The 23,748-nt window shown below is 45.9% G+C and overlaps 1 protein-coding gene across 4 annotated transcripts in view; it reads right to left on the reverse strand.

The window, feature by feature from the left end:
• The window catches only part of SLC7A9 (solute carrier family 7 member 9), a gene marked incomplete at its 5' end in the record, with an annotated part of 59,087 nt that extends 48,416 nt beyond the window's left edge, over positions 1–10,671 (reverse strand). The window contains 4 exons of one of the 4 annotated variants that reach the window (XM_082232952.1): positions 368–493; positions 1,539–1,781; positions 2,953–3,100; positions 7,057–7,167. In XM_082232952.1, coding sequence (XP_082089078.1) covers positions 368–493; positions 1,539–1,781; positions 2,953–3,100; positions 7,057–7,149 — 610 coding nt within the window. Of the gene's footprint in view, positions 1–367; positions 494–1,538; positions 1,782–2,952; positions 3,218–7,056; positions 7,168–10,448 lie in introns of those variants that run through there. The other 3 variants (XM_082232950.1, XM_082232953.1, XM_082232954.1) reach the window with 3 other exon arrangements.
• Positions 10,672–23,748: the final 13,077 nt, after the last annotated feature.

Genomic DNA, 23,748 nt, shown 5'->3' on the forward strand with positions numbered 1-23,748 from the left:
ATGTGACTTTTTAGAAACTTGAGACTTATCTTTAACGTATGTCATAAACAGCTTTTAATTTATTTACAAGGAAGGTAATATTAAAAATATCAACAAACAGGTTCCCACCCACTCCCCAAAAAGAAAGCAAAAACAAAACAAAGCAGTTGTATCAATCCCAGTCAACTGCTGCAGATACATTATAGATAGATAGATGATTGATAGATAGATAGATAGATAGATAGATAGATAAGATAGATAAGATAGATAAGATAGATAAGATAGATAAGATAGATAAGATAGATGATAGATAGATAGATAGATAGATAGATAGATAGATAGATGATAGATAGATAGATACTGCAAATAAAACTTCAACATAACATACCTTGGGCTAGAAGAACAATCCCACTTACAATGATAATTATGACAATCACCATTTTAGCCGCAGCAAAAAAGTTCTGTACGTAGCTCGCCCACTTCACACTCAGGGCATTCACCAGAGTAATTGTAACTAAGAGAAAGGAAAGGGTGGAAGGTTCACAGGAAATGTCACCTCAACAAATAAGCCTCTGTACCCCTGGAATCTGTCCTTTGCCTTCCCAGTTCATTTTGCTGCCACTCAGAGTAGCCAATAATGGGCTAGTTGGACAAATAATCTGACCCGCTGCATGGTAGAAGAGTTTGGATTTGATATCCCGCTTTATCACTACCCTAAGGAGTCTCAAAGTGGCTAAAATTCTCCTTTCCCTTCCTCCCCCACAACAAGCACTCTGTGAGGTGAGTGGGGCTGAGAGACTTCAAAGAAGTGTGACTAGCCCAAGGTCACCCAGCAGCTGCATGTGGAGGAGCGGAGACGCGAACCTGGTTACCCAGATTACGAGACTACCACTCTTAACCACTACACCACACTGGTAGCTTCATATGTTCCTCTGCATTCAAAGTGTTCAAACCATTTCACTCATCATCATGTGCACTCTTTACAGGTAAGGTAAAGGTAAAGGACCCCTGGACTGTTAAGTCCAGTCTAAGGCAACTATGGGGTGCAGCACTGATCTCGCTTTCAGGCTGAGGGAGCCAGTGTTTGTCCACAGACAGCTTTTTCAGGTCATGTGGCCAGCATAACTAAACCGCTTCTGGTGCAACTGGACACCGTGACGGAAACCAGAGCGCACAGAAATGCCATTTACCTTCCCACCGCAGCGGTACCTATATATCTACATGCACTGGTGTGCTGGTATGCTTTCAAACTGCTAAGTTGGCAGGAGCCATATAGAAGATGGGTTAGTGGTACTACGTATTCCCAAGTTCCCAAAAGGGAGTTTGACCAAGGCTTCACATGGGGTCATGGCAGAGGTGAAAATTGACCTGTGATACCTAGCAGGTCTCGCTTCTGTTGCGCAGCAGCTGCCTCCAGCTTAACCCAAATTAACCCACAAATTTGCATGGTGTAAAGGGAAGCATATTCTTTGCTGTTATCTCTGTATGCATTTGGTCTTAAGTTGCAAACTCACCCTTCCAGCTACCTTTGTCTTCCTGATCAAAAGCCAAATACTCACCCAGGGCTGCTGTTGCCAGACACTTGATGACAACTGTGGGGGGGTCACAACCTGGATAAAATGGAGCCGCTGTGTACTCAGCAAAGCTGAGGCAAATGATGGCAAAGGAACTGGGCTTGATGACGATAAGACTTGCCCAGGAAAACAAATACGCAGGGATTGGGCCAAAGGCTTCCATGAGGTACGGATATTCTCCTCCTGATTTTGTTATCATTGTGCCAAGTTCGGCAAAACACAGTGCCCCTGAAGAAAGAAGTGGGAGTTTTTAAAATAACCTTCTGCTACCACCACCACTGCCACAATCACCCATCTCCATTTCAATATGGCTTCTGGAGGGCTCTATATGCACCTGGTCCTTCTAGCCTGTTTCAAGGCACCAGGGATTTTGTTTCTATTAAGTGCATAATTTTGTTATGGTATATGGAACTAGTCAACATTTCTCTCACCTAATGAGTGCCTCTCTTGTGAGAAGCTCATCTGGTCCCAACCAACTATAATTTTGAGTTGCTGGAGAAATGCTTTTCCCCCTCTCCCCCACAAGCACGATTGATTATTTTCATTTATGAACACTGCGCTTGTTCTCTCATGGTGTTTATTAGACACTGTCCATGACATCATCAGCGGGTGCCTTGGGACTCAGGGGGCTTCGATAAAAGAAAAGCCAATGACAAAAAAGTTATTTTTAGAGCCAGTTATCACATATTTATTACGTTTATATTTATCTCTCATTCATCCTTTCCATTTTCTTCAATACATGCAAAAACCCTGTGAGGTAAATCAGGCTAAGGGATGGTGACTAGTCCAGAGAGCTTCATGGACGAGTGGAGATTTGAACCCTGAACACCCCCAATTCTAGTCTAAGCACCAAAACATGCTAGGATATGGTTGCCATATACTAAACATAGATCACTTGGTTCTTCATCACAAGGTGATTTGTAAGAGAGGCCAGATGAAAAGGAGCTTCAAAATAGTGATACCTTGGTTCTCGAACTTAATTTGTACCGGGAGTCCATTCAACTCCCGAAACCATTCAAAGACCCAGGCGTGGCTTCCAGTTGGCTGCAGGAGCTTCCTGCACTCAAACAGAAGCCATGTTGGATGCTCAGCTACCAAAAAACGTCCACAAACCGGAACACTTGCTTCCGGGTTTGTGGCGTTCAGGAGCCGATTGGTTCAACAACTAAGCTGTTTGAGAACCAAGGTACCACTGTAATGTAACGTATTAGCTTTGGCTAGTATTTCCCCCAAACAAATTGTTCACCTATATCTTATATGCTAGTTTCAAACGCAAAACTAGCAAATGCAAATCCATCGTTAAAGGGCTAAACAAAATAACACATAACAAGGAGCTTGTAATTATCTGGGGCGGGGGGGGGGGAGACGGAATAAATTGGAAAGAGCAGTAGTGATTTACCTAACGTAGCAAGCACTCCACAGGCTGCCCAGATGACTAAGCAGGGCCCAACTGCTCCAACGTTAGCCAGAACAGACTTTGGAGAAACAAAGATTCCCGAACCAATCACTGTCCCAACAATGACACAGATTCCACTGAGCAGGCCCACCTGGGAAAAGAAACTGAGGTTAGGTGAATTCAACTGGAGTGGTTCTTTCAGTCTTCTATAGGCAGTATAATGAGGGTGGAGATGGATGGGGGACAGGAACATTGAAGCAGATGTTAACCCAAGAATATGTCAGGAAGGGTCCACTCTTATTGCAGAAACACTGATTTAATACAACAGTTACTGCCATGTATCTTAAAGGTAAGATAAAGGGACCCCTGACAATTAATTCCAGTCACAAATGACTCTGGGGTTGCGGTGCTCATCTCGCTTTACAGGCTGAGGGAGTTGGCGTTTGTCTGCAGACAGTTTTTCTAGGTCATGTGGGCAGTATGACTAAGCCGCTTCTGGCGCAATGGAACACCAAAACCAGAGCAGCGCATGGAAACACCGTTTACCTTCCCGCCGGAGCGGTACCTATTAATTTACTTGCACTTTTTGGAGTGCTTTCAAACTGCTAGGTTGGCAGGAGCTGGGACCGAGCACTGAAAGCTCACTCCGCCGCGGGGATTCGAACTGCTGACCTTTTGATCGGCAAGCCCAAGGTTTAGACCACAGCACCATCCACATCCCACTATGTATCTTAAAGGTAAAGGTAAAGGTACCCCTGCCCGAACGGGCCAGTCTTGACAGACTCTGGGGTTTGTGCGCCCATCTCACATCTATAGGCCGGGGGCCAGCGCTGTCCGGAGACACTTCCGGGTCACGTGGCCAGCGTGACAAAGCTGCATCTGGTGAGCCAGCGCAGCACACGGAACGCCGTTTACCTTCCCGCTGGTAAGCGGTACCTATTTATCTACTTGCACCGGGGGTGCTTTCGAACTGCTAGGTTGGCAGGCGCTGGGACCGAGCAGCGGGAGCGCACCCCGCCGCGGGGATTCGAACCACCGACCTTTCGATCGGCAAGCCCTAGGCGCTGAGGCTTTTACCCACAGCGCCACCCGCGCCCCACTATGTATCTTAGGGAGACCTTATTTTCCCAACAAACGCATCTGTAGGATCTACAGTTTATTAATTGTACTTCTTAGCCGCTTTTTAAATTAAAAGTGAAGTCAAAGCAACTTGGAATGTAACACAAAAATTAAAATCAACAGAAAACTAAAATGAAATAAAGACTAAAAACTTTCAGAAGCCTGAGGTCAGAGTTAAGGTCTGTTCTGGGAATGACATTGGTAAGCCTCTCTAGGAGCCTTTTTCAGCTTGGAAGTGTGGTGAAAATGTTTAAAAAGAATATATATGCTACTTATTGCCTTGGCAAGTGTAACAAGAATGTGGAGGAATAAGCGCTCAGTATTGACCATGACCATTTCTTCATATTCGGTGCCAAGGAAATAGTCTTGTGTGATAGGAATTTTGAGGTCTTAGATATATGGTAATGTTCATAACCGCACGTACATAGATCAGCACAGGAAGACCAACCTGAAGCCATTTTGATTCCTAAACTGAGCAAATGTTTTCTCTGCAAGGTCAAAGTGGAAAAGCCTCCCCATTGTATTTTCCTTCATAAATCATGTATTAAGGGTATGTCTGTGTTTGAATAGGGTGAGCCTGTGACATGGCCCAGGAATAGGGTGAGCCTGTGACATGGCCCAGTATTTATCACTACAAAAGAATGGCCAGGCTCCCCAGGCAATCCAATCTATTAACCTGCCAGACAGAAGATAAACAACAACAGGAGAAAAACAATATTCAAATTTCTGTTTTAGACCGCCTTTTCTGTGATGTAGGTGTGATGTATCTGAGGGGTGGCCTTAGGTTACACCCCTTCTTGATGTATGTATGATGTTTCTGGGGGTGGTCTTTATCTACAGGGTGGCAATTTCAAAAGTCTTTATAAGGCCTTGCATGCCATTTTTCTGGGTCCCTCCTCTCTCCTGTGGGTGAGGGGAGCACCCTGTTGCAACAGATCAATAAAGATCAAGCATACTAGCTGCTTTGCTTCTCAATATTCTCTGGTTGGCCTCTGTTATTCTCTCCTACCAATAGGGAACCTATGTAAGGACTCTACACGGGCTCTTGGATACCCCATAAGGGAAAAGGACAATTTTTGTTTACAACATTGCCAAGGGAAAAAGTAATGAGTGTGAGGGGAACACAAACAGGGTCTGCTGTGCTGAGACTTTCAGCGCCATTAACAGGTGAGGTGACACCAGGAACAACTTGTGGTACAATGCAAACATTAACCTGACATTCTGGGAAAAGAGGCCTTCCTTTTGTACTTCACTGAGCTTCGTGATTATCTCCACATTTAGCAAACAACACTCTACTAATTAACTCAGGTGTTAACATCACAGAGCATTTTACTTCCCCACTTGGGGCATTAAAGCTGGACCTAACTAGACTATTCCCTGTTTTTACAACAGGACATGTACCAAGTGCAATTGCACCTCCTCTTGAGAGCGAGGATGTGTTTATGGATGGAATTCTAAGTGTGGATGGGCAAATCTGTCAAATTTAGTTTCTTCCCCCCGTTTCTCATTTTCCCAGTATTAAATTCAGTTCTCCTTTACTGCAGCAGCAAAAACAACATGCAAGGCAGCCACTGCGAGTTACCAGTCTTTGCAGCCACAGCAAGCGCCATCGTTCTCCAGAGGTTTGATTTCAACCCCAGAAGCACACTGGCATTGTCTCTTGAGACAGACGGATGCCAACCATGCACACTTTCCCCCCGGTTTACACAATTTTGCAAACATTTGGTATGAGAACCGAAATGCAAAATTCAGAGAAGTGTGAATTTTGAAGGATAACTGGTTATATTCAGGTCCTGGTTTGGGAACTGCAAATGAAAGCTGGCCAAATTTCTACCTCATCCCTAATTCTAAGCCTATTTACAGCTAATTCCCATGTTTTGCATGGTGCACGTTTTGCTGCAAACAAAATCCAACAAAGGGTTAAAAGTAAAGGTCCAGTCGTGACCGACTCTGGGGTTGCGGCGCTCATCTCACTTTATTGGCTGAGGGAGCCGGCGTACAGCTTCCAGGTCATGTGGCCAGCATGACTAAGCCGCTTCTGGCAAACCAGAATTTAAGCATACTTAAAACACATTGCTTTCATTGCTTTCAAAAATGCTGACTGTATTGTAGTGTCTCAAAGTGAATGCCCTAAGCCAGGAATGGGGAATCAGATGTTCCTGGACTTCATTTCCCTTAAGGCCAACCAGCATAGCTGGAAATTGGGGACCAATAACCTCTGAAGGGTCACAAGCTCCCCATTCCTGCCATAAACTATGCAAACCTATAAGCATCCAGGGGAAGGTATTAGGCATAGGAGAGACAATTTGGTTGAGGCCACCTGGCGCTGTTCACTACCTCTGTGCATATGTGAATCTCCTCTTAAGACTATTAATTCCAGAATCTAAAATTTCCTAACTATGCTATTGTGAGAGCACCATTTTAGGAAAGGACTGATTAAGGCCTCTCTACTTGTGCACACACACTAAACATTAAAAGCATCCCTCCCTCCAACAATCTTGGGAGTGGTACTTTAGCCCCTTACAGAGCTACAATCCCCAACACCCTAAACTATCTACGGTTCCCAGAATTCTGTGGAGGAAAATGTGTTTTATATGTATAGTGTCTACACAGCCTCTATCTGTGGAAAAGGGCCCAACAATTGCCACCTCAGACCTTCATTAAGGTTTAGGCAAGACATCTAGATGCATCAGGACTTTGGTGCAGTGCTAGTGGGTCAGAGTTAATCAGAGCAGTGATTTTTGAGTTGCTGCTGTGAGGGCCTCCTTTTTCTGTAATTTTAGTGGCTTTTAATTTCTATTGCTTTAACTATATCTTTGAAAACCACTCTGGGATTGTATATGACGAAGCGTGGTTTAAGAATCGCAGTAAGTAAGTAAGCAAACAAACAATAAAATGATTTTTACAACAGAATGGAAACTATATTTGAGATCTGGAAGGCTAAGAGCTTCTAGGACTGTTTCCAATGTAATATATTACAAGTCTTGCCTCTTTCTGTAGATTCATAGATTTGCTTTTCTTGATGGGCGTTTCATCAGGTTCTTGATTTGAACTTCGTTTTCTGATGCCTTCTTCATCCATTTTGCTTACTTGATGCTGATGTGCCTATTAGTGAATCCTGCAAAAAGCACAAAGTTAACTATGATTATATTATTTAAAAGTCTGTTTATCTTTTGACTTCAAAAAATCAACGGGGGACCCATAGCTCTCTTACACAGTTAATTCAAAGTAATAGTGGGATGTGCTACCTCACTCCGAGTTGGCTTTGTAATGTTATAGCATAATCCAATCTAAGTGTGGGACACTGTGCTATCACCTCACTGGTCCCATGATCCCTGATTATCTAGATCACGAGCCAGCAAGAACCACCCTTTTTTAATGCCTGCCAAGAGGGTGAAGCAGTGTACCTTTCACTTCCACACTTACCTGTTATGGCTAATCCATTTAACTGAGCTTGAATTTTGGTAGTAATCAATATTCAACTTAAGAGGTATAAATGCCAATGCCTTGCAGCACTCCATTTTTTGAACTGACAGTTTGCCATTTTCATGACGATTAGGAGAAATGTATAAGCAATATAAAGGTGGCTTATCTGCCTTGATGGGAGCTCAAAGGTTGGAAATGAATTTGCTGTACAAAACATGATTTGATGTTACGGATAACTTATTATCAGATGGTTTGCTGGCCAGCAGTGATTAGATGACTTTGTTATCAGTTTGCTCATTTTATATTGTAAACTTTATAGCTGGTTTGATTGTTTAACATGCCTATTTGGTGTTCTGCAAGTCTATAATGTGCTTCCTTGTTTTGCACTTGCAAAGAGAGAAATGGACATAAAAAGCCCATTATGTGTTCTGAGGTCTTCCTCTCTTTGAATACATCTCACTGTATGATAAAATAGGGCAGATGGAACTGGTTTGGAGCAAAGGACCAGTGGGAGGAACAAGAGCAGACATGGGAGGGTGTATGCATGTCTGTGTGTAAGATTTATAGGCTGCTAGTGATAATGGGGGTGTGGAGAGGAGGAATTGGGGACCGGATGTGGTGGGAAAGTGTCTGGATTTAACAAGGGCATTTGAGGAGGAGCAAGAGGAAAGGAGGACATTAATCCATGGACTGGTAAGCAGAAGGAGTATTGTCCCTTTTCTTTTCCTATTATTCTTTTCCTATTAGGTTATGTACTTCGTGTTTTATGCTGCAAACCGCCCTGTGATCTCTTGATGAAGGGCAGCAAATGAATGAATGAATGAATTGTTTAGCTTGGAGAAGAGAAGACCGAGGTTAAACTAGCAAACCAGAGATTAAACTAACCCCTTTCCAGCCCCCGGAGGAGTGACCCACGACACACCTACACACTGCAGCCAACACACCAACGTGTCACATGACACACAGTCTGGAAAGCTATGCGCTAGAATATAACGCAGAGGAGGAGCACAACACATTAAACTGAGAGGGGAGAGAGGGCAGGGTTGTGGTTGCCCATAGGCAGTCACAACGCAGGATGTGAGCAGCTTTCTTTGCTGGGCAGCAGTTCTCAAAGCAAGAAAGGTGCTGTTTTGGGGAAGCCAAAGGCGTTGCTTGCTTATGTTTGGGAACCGTCATCACAAAGATGGAGAACGTGGCTTGTGGTCTGAGCTATCATCATGATCTGAGAAAAAATCCTTGGGAAGAAAGGTTGCCTTAGTGAAGATGCCCCCCGCTCATGCCTTTTGCCTGGGCTTTTAATTTTTTCCTGAAACAGAGTGCATAAGGATAGGAAAAGCAGGGGAAATTGTTGCTGCACATCCCTGGCTCTCTCCTCCAGTTGGTGTTGCTTCCTTCCCTGGAACTCAGCTAGACTCATGTTACTGAAGAATATATATATACATATATATATATATATATACATTGGGGGCAGGGGGTACGGCTGCCAACTCCAGCTGCGGCATTTGAAAGTGCAATCCTAAACATGTCCACTCAGAAGCAACTCCTGTTGGATTCAGTGGGACTTACCCACAGATAAATTAAATTAGGATTGCAGGCAGTGTGCTGCACTGGTTAGAGCAGTGTGGTGCATTTGGGCCCACAGATGCATTTGCAAACTAGGGGGACTGCCATAGCCACTATGCACTGATGCCAAGCGTGCAAGAGTGGATGTGGCCATCACACACCTGGGCACACCTGAAAGTGTGTGAACACTTTCCCTTCATGGCCAGTGCTTAGGCTGGAAGGAAGTCTTTTTTTTCTTTTAAGCCTAATTGGCGGCAGCGGGGTGATCTTCTTGGAGAGTCCAGCTGGGGTGGCAAGCAGGGCAGTTCCCTCCCTGCTTACAATGGTTTTAAGATAAGGAAAATCACTCACCCCAGAAAAACAATAACAACACACTATTAGGATTTGGTGGGGGGAGTCTTGTAATGGAGTCAACAGAAGGCTCTCTCACCTCAAGTCTAATTGGAGTGGGAGAGCCTTCTCTGGACTCCATTGGAGTAAATAAGCCACACCCCTCATAGCTTGAGAAGACCAGGGTCCAAATCCACACCCAGCCATGAAGTTCCCAGGTTGACCTTGGCAAGGTCCTAATTCACACACGAATCTGCCTCACAGAGGCTGTTATGTGGGGAGGAAGTGGGGACAGTGAGGGTCACGTATGTCACCTTAAGCTACCTGGAAGGAAGGTGAGATGTAAAAAACAAAGCAAACTGGGGAATTGTGGTTTAATCTTACAGACTATAAACCAGGATAAGAACCAGGTTTACTTGACCAAGACTGCTGCGCCTGAATTTTGAACAGTAAATGAAGAAAGAACAACAGAACACTTGGATGGATACAATGACAGTAATACAATGACAGTTCTAGCAAGTCTATTCCAAATACTGTGCATATTGCAAATATGGGAGCCTGGAGGCTGAGATAAGACCACATCTAGTATGTTCATAGGACTGAGATTTGAAACAGGCACCCCCAGATTCACAGTAAGTTACTATGTATGCATTTTTATGCACACTTTGCTATACGCATTACAAGGCTAGAGAACCACATTTCAAAATTCCAAGGAGTGCAGATGTATTGAATTTCAGTTTGCTTATTGTTCCAGAAAGCTCAAACTAGGCAGGTTCATTTTTAAGACCGAATCTATTTCCTCCCCCATCCTCCTTCCCAATGAAGTGTGCATAGGATTTCAGGCTTAGGTTTCCACGGATGCTCCGAACTGCATACAAATTTCACTGGCAAAGTTCCACGCCAGTTGTTAACTGTTTTTCACTTAGGAGTCATTTCACCTGGAAGGAAAGCATGTCAACATCAAGAACAGCCCATAAATTTGCTGGAGTCAGGGGCAACCCTCATAATTATCCCTGTGAATCTTTTCACATCTTCAGCCTGGAAGCAAGAGTGGCACTCACCGTGTTTCGCGTAGCTCTTGAGTCATCGAAACACCTTCCTTCACTTATCTCCTCCTTCAGCAGACAATGCCCGTGACTCTAAAGCAGAATGCTGGGAAACAGCAGTCGCTTAAGTACAGAGGTTATAAACAAAGGTAATGATTAAACTAGAATGCTTCCAAGAAACATTAAGAGCCCAATTAATTTATCGGCAAAAAAAAAGCTAGAGTTTTTGGTTCCATTTTGATGTTTCTCTCCCCCTACACACAAACCCTGCATCTTGCAGTTTGAACAAGCACTGAAGTATTTGCGGCACTCATGGACCAAGGCGCCAGCAAATTGCAGGTTGCCGTGATTTTATAAGACATCAAGGTCTTTCTGCATGATTAAAAACAAAAGCAAAACCCACTGAACTTGGGGAACGGGTCGTTTGGCATCTCCCAAGACTACAGCTGCAGCTCAGGGCAGATAGGGGCTTCTCAGAGACTCTGAGGCGGTACTGGAGAGCGGTCATTATCCGCATGGTACACATTTGCCCAGGGCGGCCCCAAGACATTATGCTGCCCAGAGGGAAGGACAACATGGCACGTAGAGGAGCTGGATGAACTGGCAGCTGGGTTTTATTTCAGCCCTGGCAATGGGACAGCCTCCTCCTCCATCCCCCTTCAGGGCAGCAGGCTGGCTTAAGGGCCACAAGGCAGGATGTCCAGAACACAGAGCCCAGAACATCTTAAGGCTGCCCTCTGTCTCCCAAGATTGGCTCCCATCAGGTGGCTGCCACATTCTATCTACTGGTAGGGCCAGTCCTGCATGTTCCTCCTGCATTTCATAGCTATTTGGCCCCATTTACTGCACTCCCGCTGCTCGGTCCCAGCGCCTGCCAACCTAGCAGTTCGAAAGCACCCCCAGGTGCAAGTAGATAAATAGGGACCGCTTACTGGCGGGAAGGTAAACGGCGTTTCCGTGTGCGGCTCTGGCTCGCCAGATGCAGCTTAGTCACGCTGGCCACATGACCCGGAAGTGTCTCCGGACAGCGCTGGCCCCCGGCCTCTTAAGTGAGATGGGCGCACAACCCTAGAGTCTGTCAAGACTGGCCCGTACGGGCAGGGGTACCTTTACCCTTTACTATTTACTACACACACATACACACTTTCCTTAACAAACAATAAGTCCCCAAAAGCCTATCAGAATAAAACCGCCTTCACCTGCCGGCAAAAGAACCAAGGTACAGAGAACCAGTTTGGGCAGAATGAATCTGCTTTGGTGTGATTGTCTTGCGTGTATGTTAGGTTGGCCCATGGGAACACTTATTCTCCTCCCAATAGGATCAGGATATAATCTGAGACGAAATATATATTTTCAAAGCGAAGTGCATGGACGGATGCCAATATATCACAATACTTTGCTTGCATTGTTCTAGTTTGTTTTTTTTAAAAAAAAATATTATTCCTTCATTGTTCTTAGGGTTCAAACACATCTTGCAATGTTAGTCCTATAGCATGGATTATATGAGCCAGGAATGGCATGGTTAATGTTTGGTCTCCTTGGTATTTACAGCACAAGCACGCTCCACTTTAGATCAGTCGCTGCGCTGGCAACATCTCAAAGCTGCTTCTCGAGACTCAAAGGAGTCCATCTAGTCACAGCTAGACTGTAGGAGTCATTTAAAATTATTGCTCCCTACCTCAAGGACACTCCTATCTCAGTTTCATCACTTCACTGCCTGTTTCCTGCCTTTAATCCCAGGTTACTGTTTGATGCACTGTAAAAGCCTCTTCCTTTTACTAGCTGTGCTCTGAAATAACTAGACCATACCCAGGGGTTTCAGAGGAACAACCCAGGGGTGAGAGAAAAATCCTACTGTGAGCCCGCTTATTTTGTACTTCCTGAACCAATACATGAACTAAAACCCAGGTATTATTATTTTTTAAAACACACACACACTTATCTGGATTTTGCAATGCAGCCATCCAATCAGAAGACACGTGAAAAAGTATATATTAGGCAAAAATCACATATAATAAGTGTCTATTACCCACATCATCATTTCCGTCTATGTTCTGGAGTTCTCCAGGTGTCTTGGCCATCTAGTTGGGGAGGGTGTGAATCACTGCACAAGGGCAGGGCAGTCACCTCCCCCTTCAGCCCCTCTAGGGAGGCTTCATAAGGGGCAAGAGGCTATCTGCTCACCCTGTTCACCAGAGGGCAGTGCCATACTCGCCATGGCGAGCCTGACAAATCCACTCCACTTCCCAGTGGGGAGGAGTTGCAGTGGACCGTGTGGCCACCCATTCCCCACCAGGGGCGGGGGACTTTGTCCCCCATTGCCTGGGGGATCCCAGCCACGTCAGAGCCTGGCCAGCCAATCCACTGGTTGGGGGGCGTGGCTGGGGCCGTTTAAACTGAGGAGCGAGCCAGAGGACTAAGCCAATACCGCTCACATTCTGTAATTCAATAAAGTTGTGGCCAAAATTTCCCCAATAACATGAACCTAATATCTGTGTCCTTGTGTGAGTTATTTCCAACGAGGGGGTGGCTGCGGGGTCTCGACACGCAAGTGGAATTGTTTGAGCCTGCTGGCAAACAAAAACATCAGACCCTCATATTTGCAACTCGGGTATCCAGATTGGTTCTTATCCATGGGATACTGGTGAGCAGCCAGCTTTTTAACTAGGAAATCTCTGTGGCAGAATATAAAGCTATTGCAAACGTGCAAAAAGGAAAAGCTGTACAGGATTTCACAACACATAAAAGAACACTGCTCTGAGGCCTAAATTGAGTAGTAAAGACAATCTGTACCAAAGTTCTGTTGTATTGATGTATTTCTTTGAATTTTAGCTTCTGGTGTTATACTGAATTTATTTTTTAATGATCCTATTCTGTTTAATGTACACCATTTAGAGACGTTGTATATTCATATGTACATAAATCTTATTAATGGTATATTAATGCTGTAATGTGGAACATGGCTGAAAATTGCCTGTGAGCTCAGCACAAGGTGCCTTTCAGTAGTGGCTTGATGTGCTGGGAGATCTCTGCTCCTGGGGGGGGGGGGGAGACAGACACAGTTGATAACCTGCAGGCACCAGGTAAACATTATGCTTTAAAAAGTGCTTTCCCTTGCTCAATCCCTTCCTGCGGATAAACTTGGGAGATTCGCCCTCTTCCGAGCTTTGCTTCGCAGGAGACAAAGCTTTCCAAGTTGCATTCTGCACATATTTAGCATTCTTGTTGTTCCAAGAGTCCTTAATCCGCCTTAGGCTGCAGATAGTTTCAGAGGCAGCTGAAGATACCCAGGCTACCCAGATGTTGTTGGTGGTTTTTCTTTACCTTAAAGTGGTCAATGATGCTATGCAGGAACGGGGTTGGCTAATTGAAGCTCACAGATGTATGTTTGCAGTTTGACCTACGGTACTTAGTCAAGAGACCACAGGTGTGCAGCTATTTGACTAATTAAATTTATGCACTGGATGCAGGAAGGGATGTGATAGGATAATTGATTATTTGACCACAGTATTTAAGTTGATTAAATGTTTTGTATGCTGCTGGTGAGGAGTGATGGCTTGCAGTTTTTGACTGTTATGTTTTCAAAATTAAAACTAAGCAAAGATATTGCGGGCAGCCTTTTATTTCTATGCTCCAGTCGCTGTGCACACTCTGTGTTGGCGAAAAAGTCCAACAGTTGTTAGACTCCAGCTCCTATCACCCCTGATTATTGGCCTTGCTAGCTGCAGCTGTTGGGAGTTGAGTCCAACAGCATATGGAGGGCTGTCAAAGTTTCTCACCCCAGCCCTGGATTTTTAAAATGTCTCCAATGTTGACATTCACACTCTTTTCTGAAGAGACATTCAGAACTTCTACAGTATCTGTATTTTAATTCATCTTCTTTATCTGTGTGTCCAGAACTAAAGTTTAATAACTTTACATTGCAAAGGTGAAATGTAAAAGGAGCATTAGAGTCCCTATCTATAGTTTAAGGACAATCTTAATTAATTCATACGCACTTTGGACTCCCCCCAGGGCTAATCCTTGAGCATAATGAGAATGAAGGTCAACATTCTGGGATAGGCACAACATGTTCAATGCAATGTTTCCTTATAACTCTATGGTCTATTGCAGGTAATTACATTAGTCAGGAATGGAATAAATAGTTTTTTAAAACAAAATGGCAACACACCCAGATTGTAGTAACTACCTGCTCTGAACCTACACGGCTGAGCTATAAAGGCAGCACTGATGCCAACAAGCACAGAGTCAAGCCAGTATCTTGCTAATCTCTCACAGTAAAGTGCACAATGAGCTATTGCCAATCAACATAATAATTTTTAAAAAGTTACCTCCAAGTAAGACCTACACACAACACATTGCTAAACTATGGAATTTGCTTCCACAAGATGCACTGATGGTCCCCAATTTAGTTTTGGCATGGAACTAGGCAAAAGATAAGGCTAATCGGTTGCTACTAGTCATGGTGACTCTATATTACCTCCAGCATCAGAGGCAACAGCCTCAGAATCCCAGTCGCTGGAGAACACGATTGGGAAAGAGTGATCTCCCCTCACCTCCTGCTTGTGTGCTTCCCAGAAGCATCAAGTTGTGCCCTGTAGGAAGAGAATGCCAGACTAGCTAGGCCTTTGAGTCCAGCAGGACTCATCCTCTATGCTTTCCAGGCACTAACTGCAAGTGGGCTTGCTGTCCCAAGTAGCATGTGCTGCAACTTGGCTCTGCTGTCTGAGCCATCTGCTTACAGGAAGGCCTGCAGCTCAGTGGCAAAGCATTTGTCTGCCATGCAGAAGGCCCTATGGCTTCTTCTGCTGTTGCTGCTTGGAGACCACCACTGTTCCTGCCCCCCTCCTTCCCAAGCCACCTCTGCACAGAGGACTGTCCTCCAACAGCCTTTCAAACAGAGGACACCTTCAAAGTGTGTCTGTCCTTCAAAAATGACCATCCTCTGGCAACGCTTCAAACACCCACCTGTCCTTTGTAGAATAAGACATACAGTCCACCTTAGGGAATGAGCGGGATCACTTTAAGAGAACAGATTTGAGAGGGAGAGCTTGCTGGGCTCTTACAGCAGAAACAAAGAAGCAGAAAGAGTTGTGTGGCACCTAAAAGAGAAGGTAGCATGGTGGATTTTTTTCATGGAGCAGAGCCTAGTTTGGCAGATGCATTAAATGTTGTTCTCAGTTGGGAGATTCTGGAGCCAAAAAACCATGCCCTACAAGAGATAGAGACATTTCTGTGCACGAGCTCAGGTGCATATACAAAAACAAGCCCAGGTATCTCAAATGGTCTCTGTGCTTATTTTGTATACATTTCAGCTTTGCATCAATTTGTCACAAGTCTGTCCCACTGTTTAAAATTTAATTTAGTTCTCTGAGCCCTTCTATAGATATCTAGGTCAACTGAGGACAACAGATCGTACTTCTGATGAATGAACAATATTCCAATTTCTTCTGCCATCTGGTTTTTTTAAAAGACTTCACAACACTCCCATTTCAAGAGGGTAGGTGCTGAAGTTTTGATTAAAGTGCAAGGAGCAAAAGTCACAGCCCACGAGGATATCATGGGAAATAAAGCAAGAGAAGAGGGCGTGAGCTATAGCAGGGAGAGCTTTGGTCATAATACTCCTGTCATGTGAGGACAATTAACAGATACCTGCTGGAAGAGGTGCACAGTTTGTTTATATTTATATAAACAGGTGTTTACAAAACAAAAATTGTAGTTTGCACCAGAATTACCCACTGCCTTCTCTGCCCTTTCGCTGTGTCATTGCTTCACCTGGCTTCGCTCTTACAAGGGTGTACAAAACCAATGTTAAAACAATGCTCCCACCATTTAAATCTTGGCTGCATTCGCTTCCGGACAACCTTCAGAGGGTCACATGACAAAAGCTGGCGGGGGGCAGGGTATAGGGAAAAGTGGGTGGAGCAATCCATGCAAATTTTACTTTGTACAGTAGGTTCGTTTCTGCACACCCCGTCTCTATCCCATCAAGCAAAGCAAAAGGGTCCAAGGGCACAATCCAGCCCAACAAAAACACTCCAGGGGTGAAGCAGGACCAGTAAGGGGTGGAGCCTGGAAAGAGTTCAGAGGGCCAGAGAGAGAGAGCTGAAGGGCCACACATTTGGCCCCTGGGCCTGGGCTTTCCCACCCCTGGCATAATACTTCATGGGGATTCTAAGGTTTTAGAAGAGGCTTGAAAGAAGAGGAAGAGTACCACATTTTAAATGATCTGGTACCCCAGCTTTTTTACACTAAATTGTCCCAGATTATATGTACATGCAAAGCTATCGTACCCTGATTCAGGCCACCTGGCCAAGTACTGCATACTCTGATCAGCAGCAGCAGCTCTCCAGAAAATGCCTTTCCCATCACCAGCTCCCAAACCCTTTTAGCTAGAAATGCCAAGGGCTGAACTGGGAACATCGGCAAACAAAGCAGGTGGCTCTGTCACTCATTTATTATATTTATTGGCAGTATTTATAGCCCCCCCCCTCATTTAATGTTCTCAATCCCAGAGCAGGGAATAAAGTAATAAAAACAAACGGGGGGGGGGGGGCAACGGATGTACAAAAATTACAAAATCATATAAACAGGACCAATGAACAACTGAACCATTATATCATGAGCAAAACGGCAGCAACAAAAATTAATCGTTTCAATTTAACCAAATACCTAGGTAAAAACAAACACAGCATTTGAGCAGATTATAGAACCAAGGGGTCTTAGCAATGGTTCCCACATGCTATTTCCCTTGTGGCAGCCCCTCCCTCCCTCCCTCTTCCACACAGAGGGCCCCACTCTGTGCCAACTAACTCTCTGTGGCTTTTGAGTCGCTTAGCATATTTCAGTATCCCCCTCCACCAATCCCTCCCTGTTCTCATCCTAAAGGGCATAAAGGCCACAAGCATCCATGCCAAAAAAAAGAATCCCACAGAAAAAACTCCCCTCCCTTCTCCATAGTAGGAACAGAGCAAACTCCACCCCAAGTGTAATGAACCACAGTGGGTGTTTCTCCCCCCAGTCCTCAGATCCAGCAAGGCTACCATTTGCAAGGTGGATTTCTCCCAGTGCCCCCCCATTTCTTTTCTCTTTACCTGCTGACACAGGTAGACCTCAAGGTGTTGCAGTCTTGGGAGTGGGTCTGTGCCACCACTCCTTAAATAGGGAAGCTGTCAGCTGTAAGTCAGTCAATAATCCACAGCTGTTGTTCCTTTCCTCTTCCTAGTCCTGAGAAAATTTATTGCAGGGGAGGGGGGGGGACTACCAGGGAGAGCTCTGCAGGTGGATTTGCTAGCCTTCCCCCATCTCCTTGCCAGTCAGACCATATTCAGGGTTCTCAAAATGAACAAAAATGAACTTTAAAAAAGTATTAAAACAACCTAAAATGCATCAATTTTATATATCTATCTATATCTATATCTATATCTATATCTATATCTATATCTATATCTATATCTATATCTATATCTATATATCTATCTAAGAGCAGCTCCACCCCACTGAAAGCTAAGCAGAATCTTAAGGTCTGGAGGCTGGGGTGAATAACATTATTTGCCTGGCACCTAAAAAGAGATAAGAGATGGTGCCTGGCCTGCTTCTCTGGAAAGTGTGCTCTGTAAATGGGGAGCCACCACTGAGAAGGCCTGTTCTCCAGTTGCCCACATTCTGCACCTATCTCAGAGGGGGCACACAGAAAGGGGCCTCAAATGAGTAATTCTTCTTCTTACCCCACTCATCTGGCTGGGTTTCCCCAGCCACTCTGGGCGGCTCCCAACAGAATATTAAAAACACAATAAAACATCAAAACAGTAAAAACTTCCCTAAACAGGGTTGCCTTTGTTGTAAATAAAAATATGCCCTTTTCCCTTATGGGGTATCCAAGAGCCCATATCGAGTCCTTACATAGGTTCCCTATTGGTAGGAGAAAATAACAGAGGCCAACCAGAGAATATTGAGAAGCAAAGCAGCTAGTAAGCTTGATCTTTATTGATCTGTTGCAACAGGGTACTCCCCTCACACGCAGGAGAGGAAGAGGACCCAGAACAATGGCCTGCAAGGCCTTATAAAGACTTTTGAAATTCCCCTTCTCTCGATCAGGACCACCCCCAGAAACATTATGCATACATCACAGAAGGGGTGTAACCTAAGACCACCCCTCAGATACATCCCACCTACATCACAGAAATTTAAATGTTGTTTTTCTCTTCTCCTTGTTTATCTCCTGTCTAGCAGGTTACTTGATTGGATTTTCTGTGGAGCCTGGCCATTCTTTTGTAGTGGTAAAATACTTATTTCCTGGGCCAGGTCACAGGCTCACACCTTATTCAAACACAGATTAAGACAGGATTTGTGAAGGAAGAGACAATGGGGAGGCTTTTCCATTTTTAACCTTGCAGAGAAAGGATTTGGTCAGTTTAGGAATCAAAATGGTTCCAGGTTGGTTTTCCCGTGCTGATCTATGTATGTGCAGTTATGAACATTACTATATATCTAAGACCATAAAATTCCTATCACACCTTCAGATCTCTTCTAAAAGTCAGATAGTTGTTTATTTCCTTAACAACTGATGGGAGGGCATTCCACAGGGCAGGCGCCACTACCGAGAAGGCCCTGTGTCTGGTTCCCTGTAACTTCACTTCTCGCAGTGAGGGAACCACCAGAAGGCCCTCGGCACTGGACCTCAGTGTCTGAACGATGGGGGTATAGACGCTCCTTCAGGTATACTGGACTGAGGCCGTTTAGGGCTTTAAAGGTCAGCACCAACACTTTGAATTGTGCTTGGAAACGTATTGGGAGACAATGTAGGTCTTTCAGGACTGGTGTTATATGAGGGTTGGTTCGTGTGAGGAGAGGAGTCTTTGTTTAAGGCTTTATAGGTCAAAACCAGCAAACTGTGCCCAGAAACTAATTGGTAGTGAGGATTGTTGTGATATACCCAGAGATCTCTTTGGGTCTGCCTTTGTACTCAAAGCCTGCCTTGACCTGGCTCACTGAGGGGGTGGGCAGACAACCCCCTTCCCTCCAGCACAGGATAATGAGTAGTGGAAATAAAACAATTAATCCAATAAACAGTGGATGTCAGGGGAGAAGAACAAATCTCTTAGGGCAACAGAGTTATCGCCTGTTTCTTGTCCTGAGGTTCAGACTAGGGCTTGGGGTGGGATTGCTAATTAGGCAATCTTGCCCCCGTAATGCAAATTCCAGTCATGTCTCTGCCTTTTAATCCAGCAGGAGTTTTTAATTATGCATCAGAGGAAAGGCGGTCCTGCAATGCAGTCCCAGACTCCAGCTTGCTAATTGCAGCCTGTTCTCCCCTCATTTGTCACTGAGGCTTCAAAGGAAAACAAAGAAGCCAGTAATTTACCTTCTCCAGGCAAATGAGTGCAAAGCCCTGGGTGTTTTGTTTTTGCAGGCAGGGTTATTTGCTGCTGTTGTTTGGCCTCTGGCTTGCTTGCCCAGGGAGTTAAAGGGCTCATTCTCACCTTAAAGGTATAAATCAAGTTTTGTTTTTTTAAAAAAAGGATTCACAAAAGACCCTTGGCTCTTGCCAGGCACCAGTCTGCTTGCCACTCTCTTACTCAGCCTCCCCCGCATTTTTCTGCTTCTTTCTCAAGGGAAGAACTGGTGGGGATCTTTTTTTATTCAAGCCCTGAAACTCTGTACTCATCAGAGATGCTGTTTAACTGCTGAATTGGTAAGATTAATCAAATAAAAAGGTGTCCTTAATTAACTTGGCTGATTTGTAAATATGTATCTGTGTCTGAACGCCCGCCTTTATATCGATCTGGGAGAGTGCTGCCCAGTTGTTCCCTAACAATTAACATAATTGAATAATTTTCAAGCAAAACATTATCCCATTATTTCTTGCCCTCAGGCCCCCTTGCTTTACCATTGTGGTTGCAAGTAATCACATCCCATTGCTGCTGTGCTGTTGAGGAACGAGATTCAGGGATGGTGGCGAAAGAAACTTTCTGAGGCTTTGACATCTTTGAGGCTTAGACCAGTGTTTCCCAACCGGTGTTCCGCGGCACACGAGTGTGCCGTGAGACATCGGCTGGTGTGCCGCGAGATACCTGGAGGGAGGCGGGCGAGTCGGGCGGCGAGAGGCGGGGCGGCGGCGGCGAGGAGAGGTCGCGCCTCCTGCTGCTGCCTGGCGCTCCTCCTCGCAGCCGGCAGCGCTGCCTGGGCGCCTCCGCGCGACTCTGCCTCGCTGGGTTTGGTCTCCCAGCAGAGACGGGTCACACGCGCCCCTCCCTCCCTCCCTCAGCCTGCGCGGAGGGAGAGCCAGAGAGAGGCATCGCTCCTGCGCTCCGAGGCGGATTGAGCGCAGCTGAGAGGAGCTGCCGAGGGAAAAAACTTTCACTTTTGTGCGTCCCTCCCGGCGTGACGCTGCGCGCTGACGTCACGGGGCGGGGCTTTAATGGTGGTGTGCCGCGAGATTTTTTTTCAGTAAACAGGTGTGCCGTTGCCCAAAAACGTTTGGGAAACACTGGCTTAGACATCTTTGAGGCTTAGACATCTTTCTGAGGACGCTGGTATAATCATTGCAGCAAGGATAGCTTAGATGGTGGAACATGAGACTCTTAATTTCAGGGTCATGGATTTGAGCCCCACATCGGGCAAAGAGATCTTCTACATTGGAGGTGGTTGGACTACATGACCCTTGAGGTCCCTTCCAATTCTATGATTGTTAAATCTATTACCCACATTCCGCCAGCAGGTCGAGGACAGTTTGCAATTGTCTAAGCCAGAAATGTAGGTTGCAGTCCCACATACATTTTCCTGGCCGTGACTCCCATTAAACCCAAGGAGACCTACTTTTGAGTAGACATGCAGGCCTTGCATGCAGGTCACACATTCAGTTCCCACTGGCATCTCCAGGTAGGCCTGGGGGAAGCCCCTGCCTGAAACCCTAGGCGGCTGCTTCCAGTCTGTGTGTAGACAGAACTGGGCTAGACAGGCTTTATGATCTGGCTGGGTATAATAAAATTTATACATTGCTTGATTGCAAAAAAGAAAAAAGAAGTAAAAACCACCCCGCCCTCAAAGCCATTTAATAAAATAAAGAAAAACTTGTAATGATACTTTAAAACACGCCGAAGTTAAAATACTAAAACAGATAAAAATTACCTCCACTTTCTAAGCATGTTTTCAGAAGGTGCCAAAGAGCACAGTGAAGGTGCCTGCTTTTATATCAGCAGGCAAAGCAGTTGCAGAGTTTGGGTGCTGCCACATTAAACAACTGAGTTGTTACTAATGCAGAATGAGTATTCTGTGTCACCTGTAGTAGTGCCAATTCTGCTTATTGAAGAGGTGAAGTGGACCAGGGTGTCCTTGCTGGGTAGGTGCTGTTGTCTCCCACACAGCCCTTGCACATTGCACTTGGAGGCAGGAACTGAGGGGCTGCCACATGCATAAGGCCACCTAGTATATGACTGGCAGAAGTGACTTTGGAACTGGACATTTTCCAGGATCACAGCTCAGGCTATTACACATTCAGTCCCTTCCATGCCACATTGAAAACAAGAGCATTCTCTACCATTGGCCCTGAACATCTCCTTCAAGTACATTTTCGTGCCAGCTTTGTCCTTAATCAAACATGGCCAATTATTAAATAATGTAATTATATTCCTCTGCCCTGAAACGGTCAAATAAATTATAATTCTCCACCCCTACCTATGCCCTTATAGTTTGGCTTGCTCTTTAGGGCCAGTGGTAGAGAATGGCCTTTTGAAAGCCAAGGAAGAGCAGCTGTTTGAAAAAGCCCTTCAAAGCTAAAAAAAAGTGCAACTTCCATGATCAAAGAAGATGCCTTTCTTGCATTTGCAGTTGGAGAACAGAATGGCTGAGAGGTGACAAAGGATGGCACTTTAGAACTAATGGACAAATTAAAATGTAACAAGGTGCTGGGGCAGATGGCGTTCACCCAAGGGCTCTTAGAGGCCTAAAATGTGTAATTGTTCAACTATTAACTCAGACATGTAACTTTGTCTCTGAAATCAGTCTCCTTGCTGGTTGACTTGGTCTAGGGAGCACCAGTCTTTTGGGTTTTTTAAGAGCCAGGAAATTTCAGATCTGTCAACCTGACTTCTTTCAGGAGGTGAAAGTGACAGAAAGCTAGCATCAGGGTCAAAAGTGTTAAAACACAGGTAGTAACCAGCTTTATTTGGCACGGCTCCTGCAAAGCAGCCTTGCCTCACCAACCTTTCAAGAGTTCTTTCAGAACTCCCCACGAAACATGTAGGTAGGGATGATGTACTGCATGTGCTGATACCTGAAAGGGTTTTGTAAAAAAAATATAACACCCTCTCTCAAAAGCTCCTATGAGAATCAGCAGTTTTGAGGCAAGAGGATGGGACTCTCCTTAGGCATGGATCACCAACAAGCAAAAAGAGAGAGAAGGAAACAGAGGGAGGAATAAAGGTGGTGTTCTCTAACACAGTGTTTCCCAACCACTGTTCCGCGGCACACTAGTGTGCCGCGAGATGTTGCCTGGTGTGCCGCGGGAAAAATTAAAAAATTCGAAAGATTTTTTTTTTAAGTCAAATTTTCGATTGGGGCGCCGTCACTAGATGACCCCTGGGGTTCCCTCCCTCCCTCCCGCTCTGCGCCTCCCTCCTCCTCCGGGGAGGCCCTTCCTGGCTCTCGGCCAAGGCTTGGCAGCTGCCACTCACTCACTCGCTCGCCCACCCGTCCCTCCATCCCTGCACCCGGCCTCTCCCCCTCCGTCCCCGTCGCGGGGGCTGCCGGGATCCGTAGTCCCCTCGCCCTTGGGCTCCACGCCCGCGCGGGGTGCGCGAACTACGTTTCCCAGCGTGGCCTGGCGGGCCGGGCATTTTGTTTGAAGCGCTCTTCTCCCGGCCATGGAATGAGCGCAGCGGCGGCGGCCGGGCAGGCAGGGGCTCTTCCGCGCAGACCCCGCGCAGCCTGCCTGCGCCCCCGCGGAGATCGGGCGGCAGGATGGAGCCCGGGGATCCCCGCGGAGGCGGAGCAGCGGAGGCGGAGGCTGCCCCCCAGGTAGGGCTGCGTCGGGGGGGTTTTATTTTTGCAATGCTGCATCCGCGCCGGAGGGGACGCATCGGACCGCGGGGAGACCCCTTGGCGGGCGTGCAAGGCAATGCATGCGTGCAGGCGTTGCATGGAGTGCAGTGCAATGCAATGGCAACGCGGCGCCCTGCATGCATGCATGCAACTTCCACCGGCGCTCCGGACTTGGCAGGTGAGGGGGGTCCCCAGTGGGCGGCAGAGAGAGCCGGGAGGGCGAAGGGGAGCCGTGGGGGGAGCAGCGCTGCTCCCCGAGCTGAGCCCGGGGGGA

The sequence above is a fragment of the Podarcis vaucheri genome (assembly GCF_965113315.1).
Source record: "Podarcis vaucheri genome assembly, chromosome: 7".
Taxonomy (NCBI): domain Eukaryota; kingdom Metazoa; phylum Chordata; class Lepidosauria; order Squamata; family Lacertidae; genus Podarcis; species Podarcis vaucheri.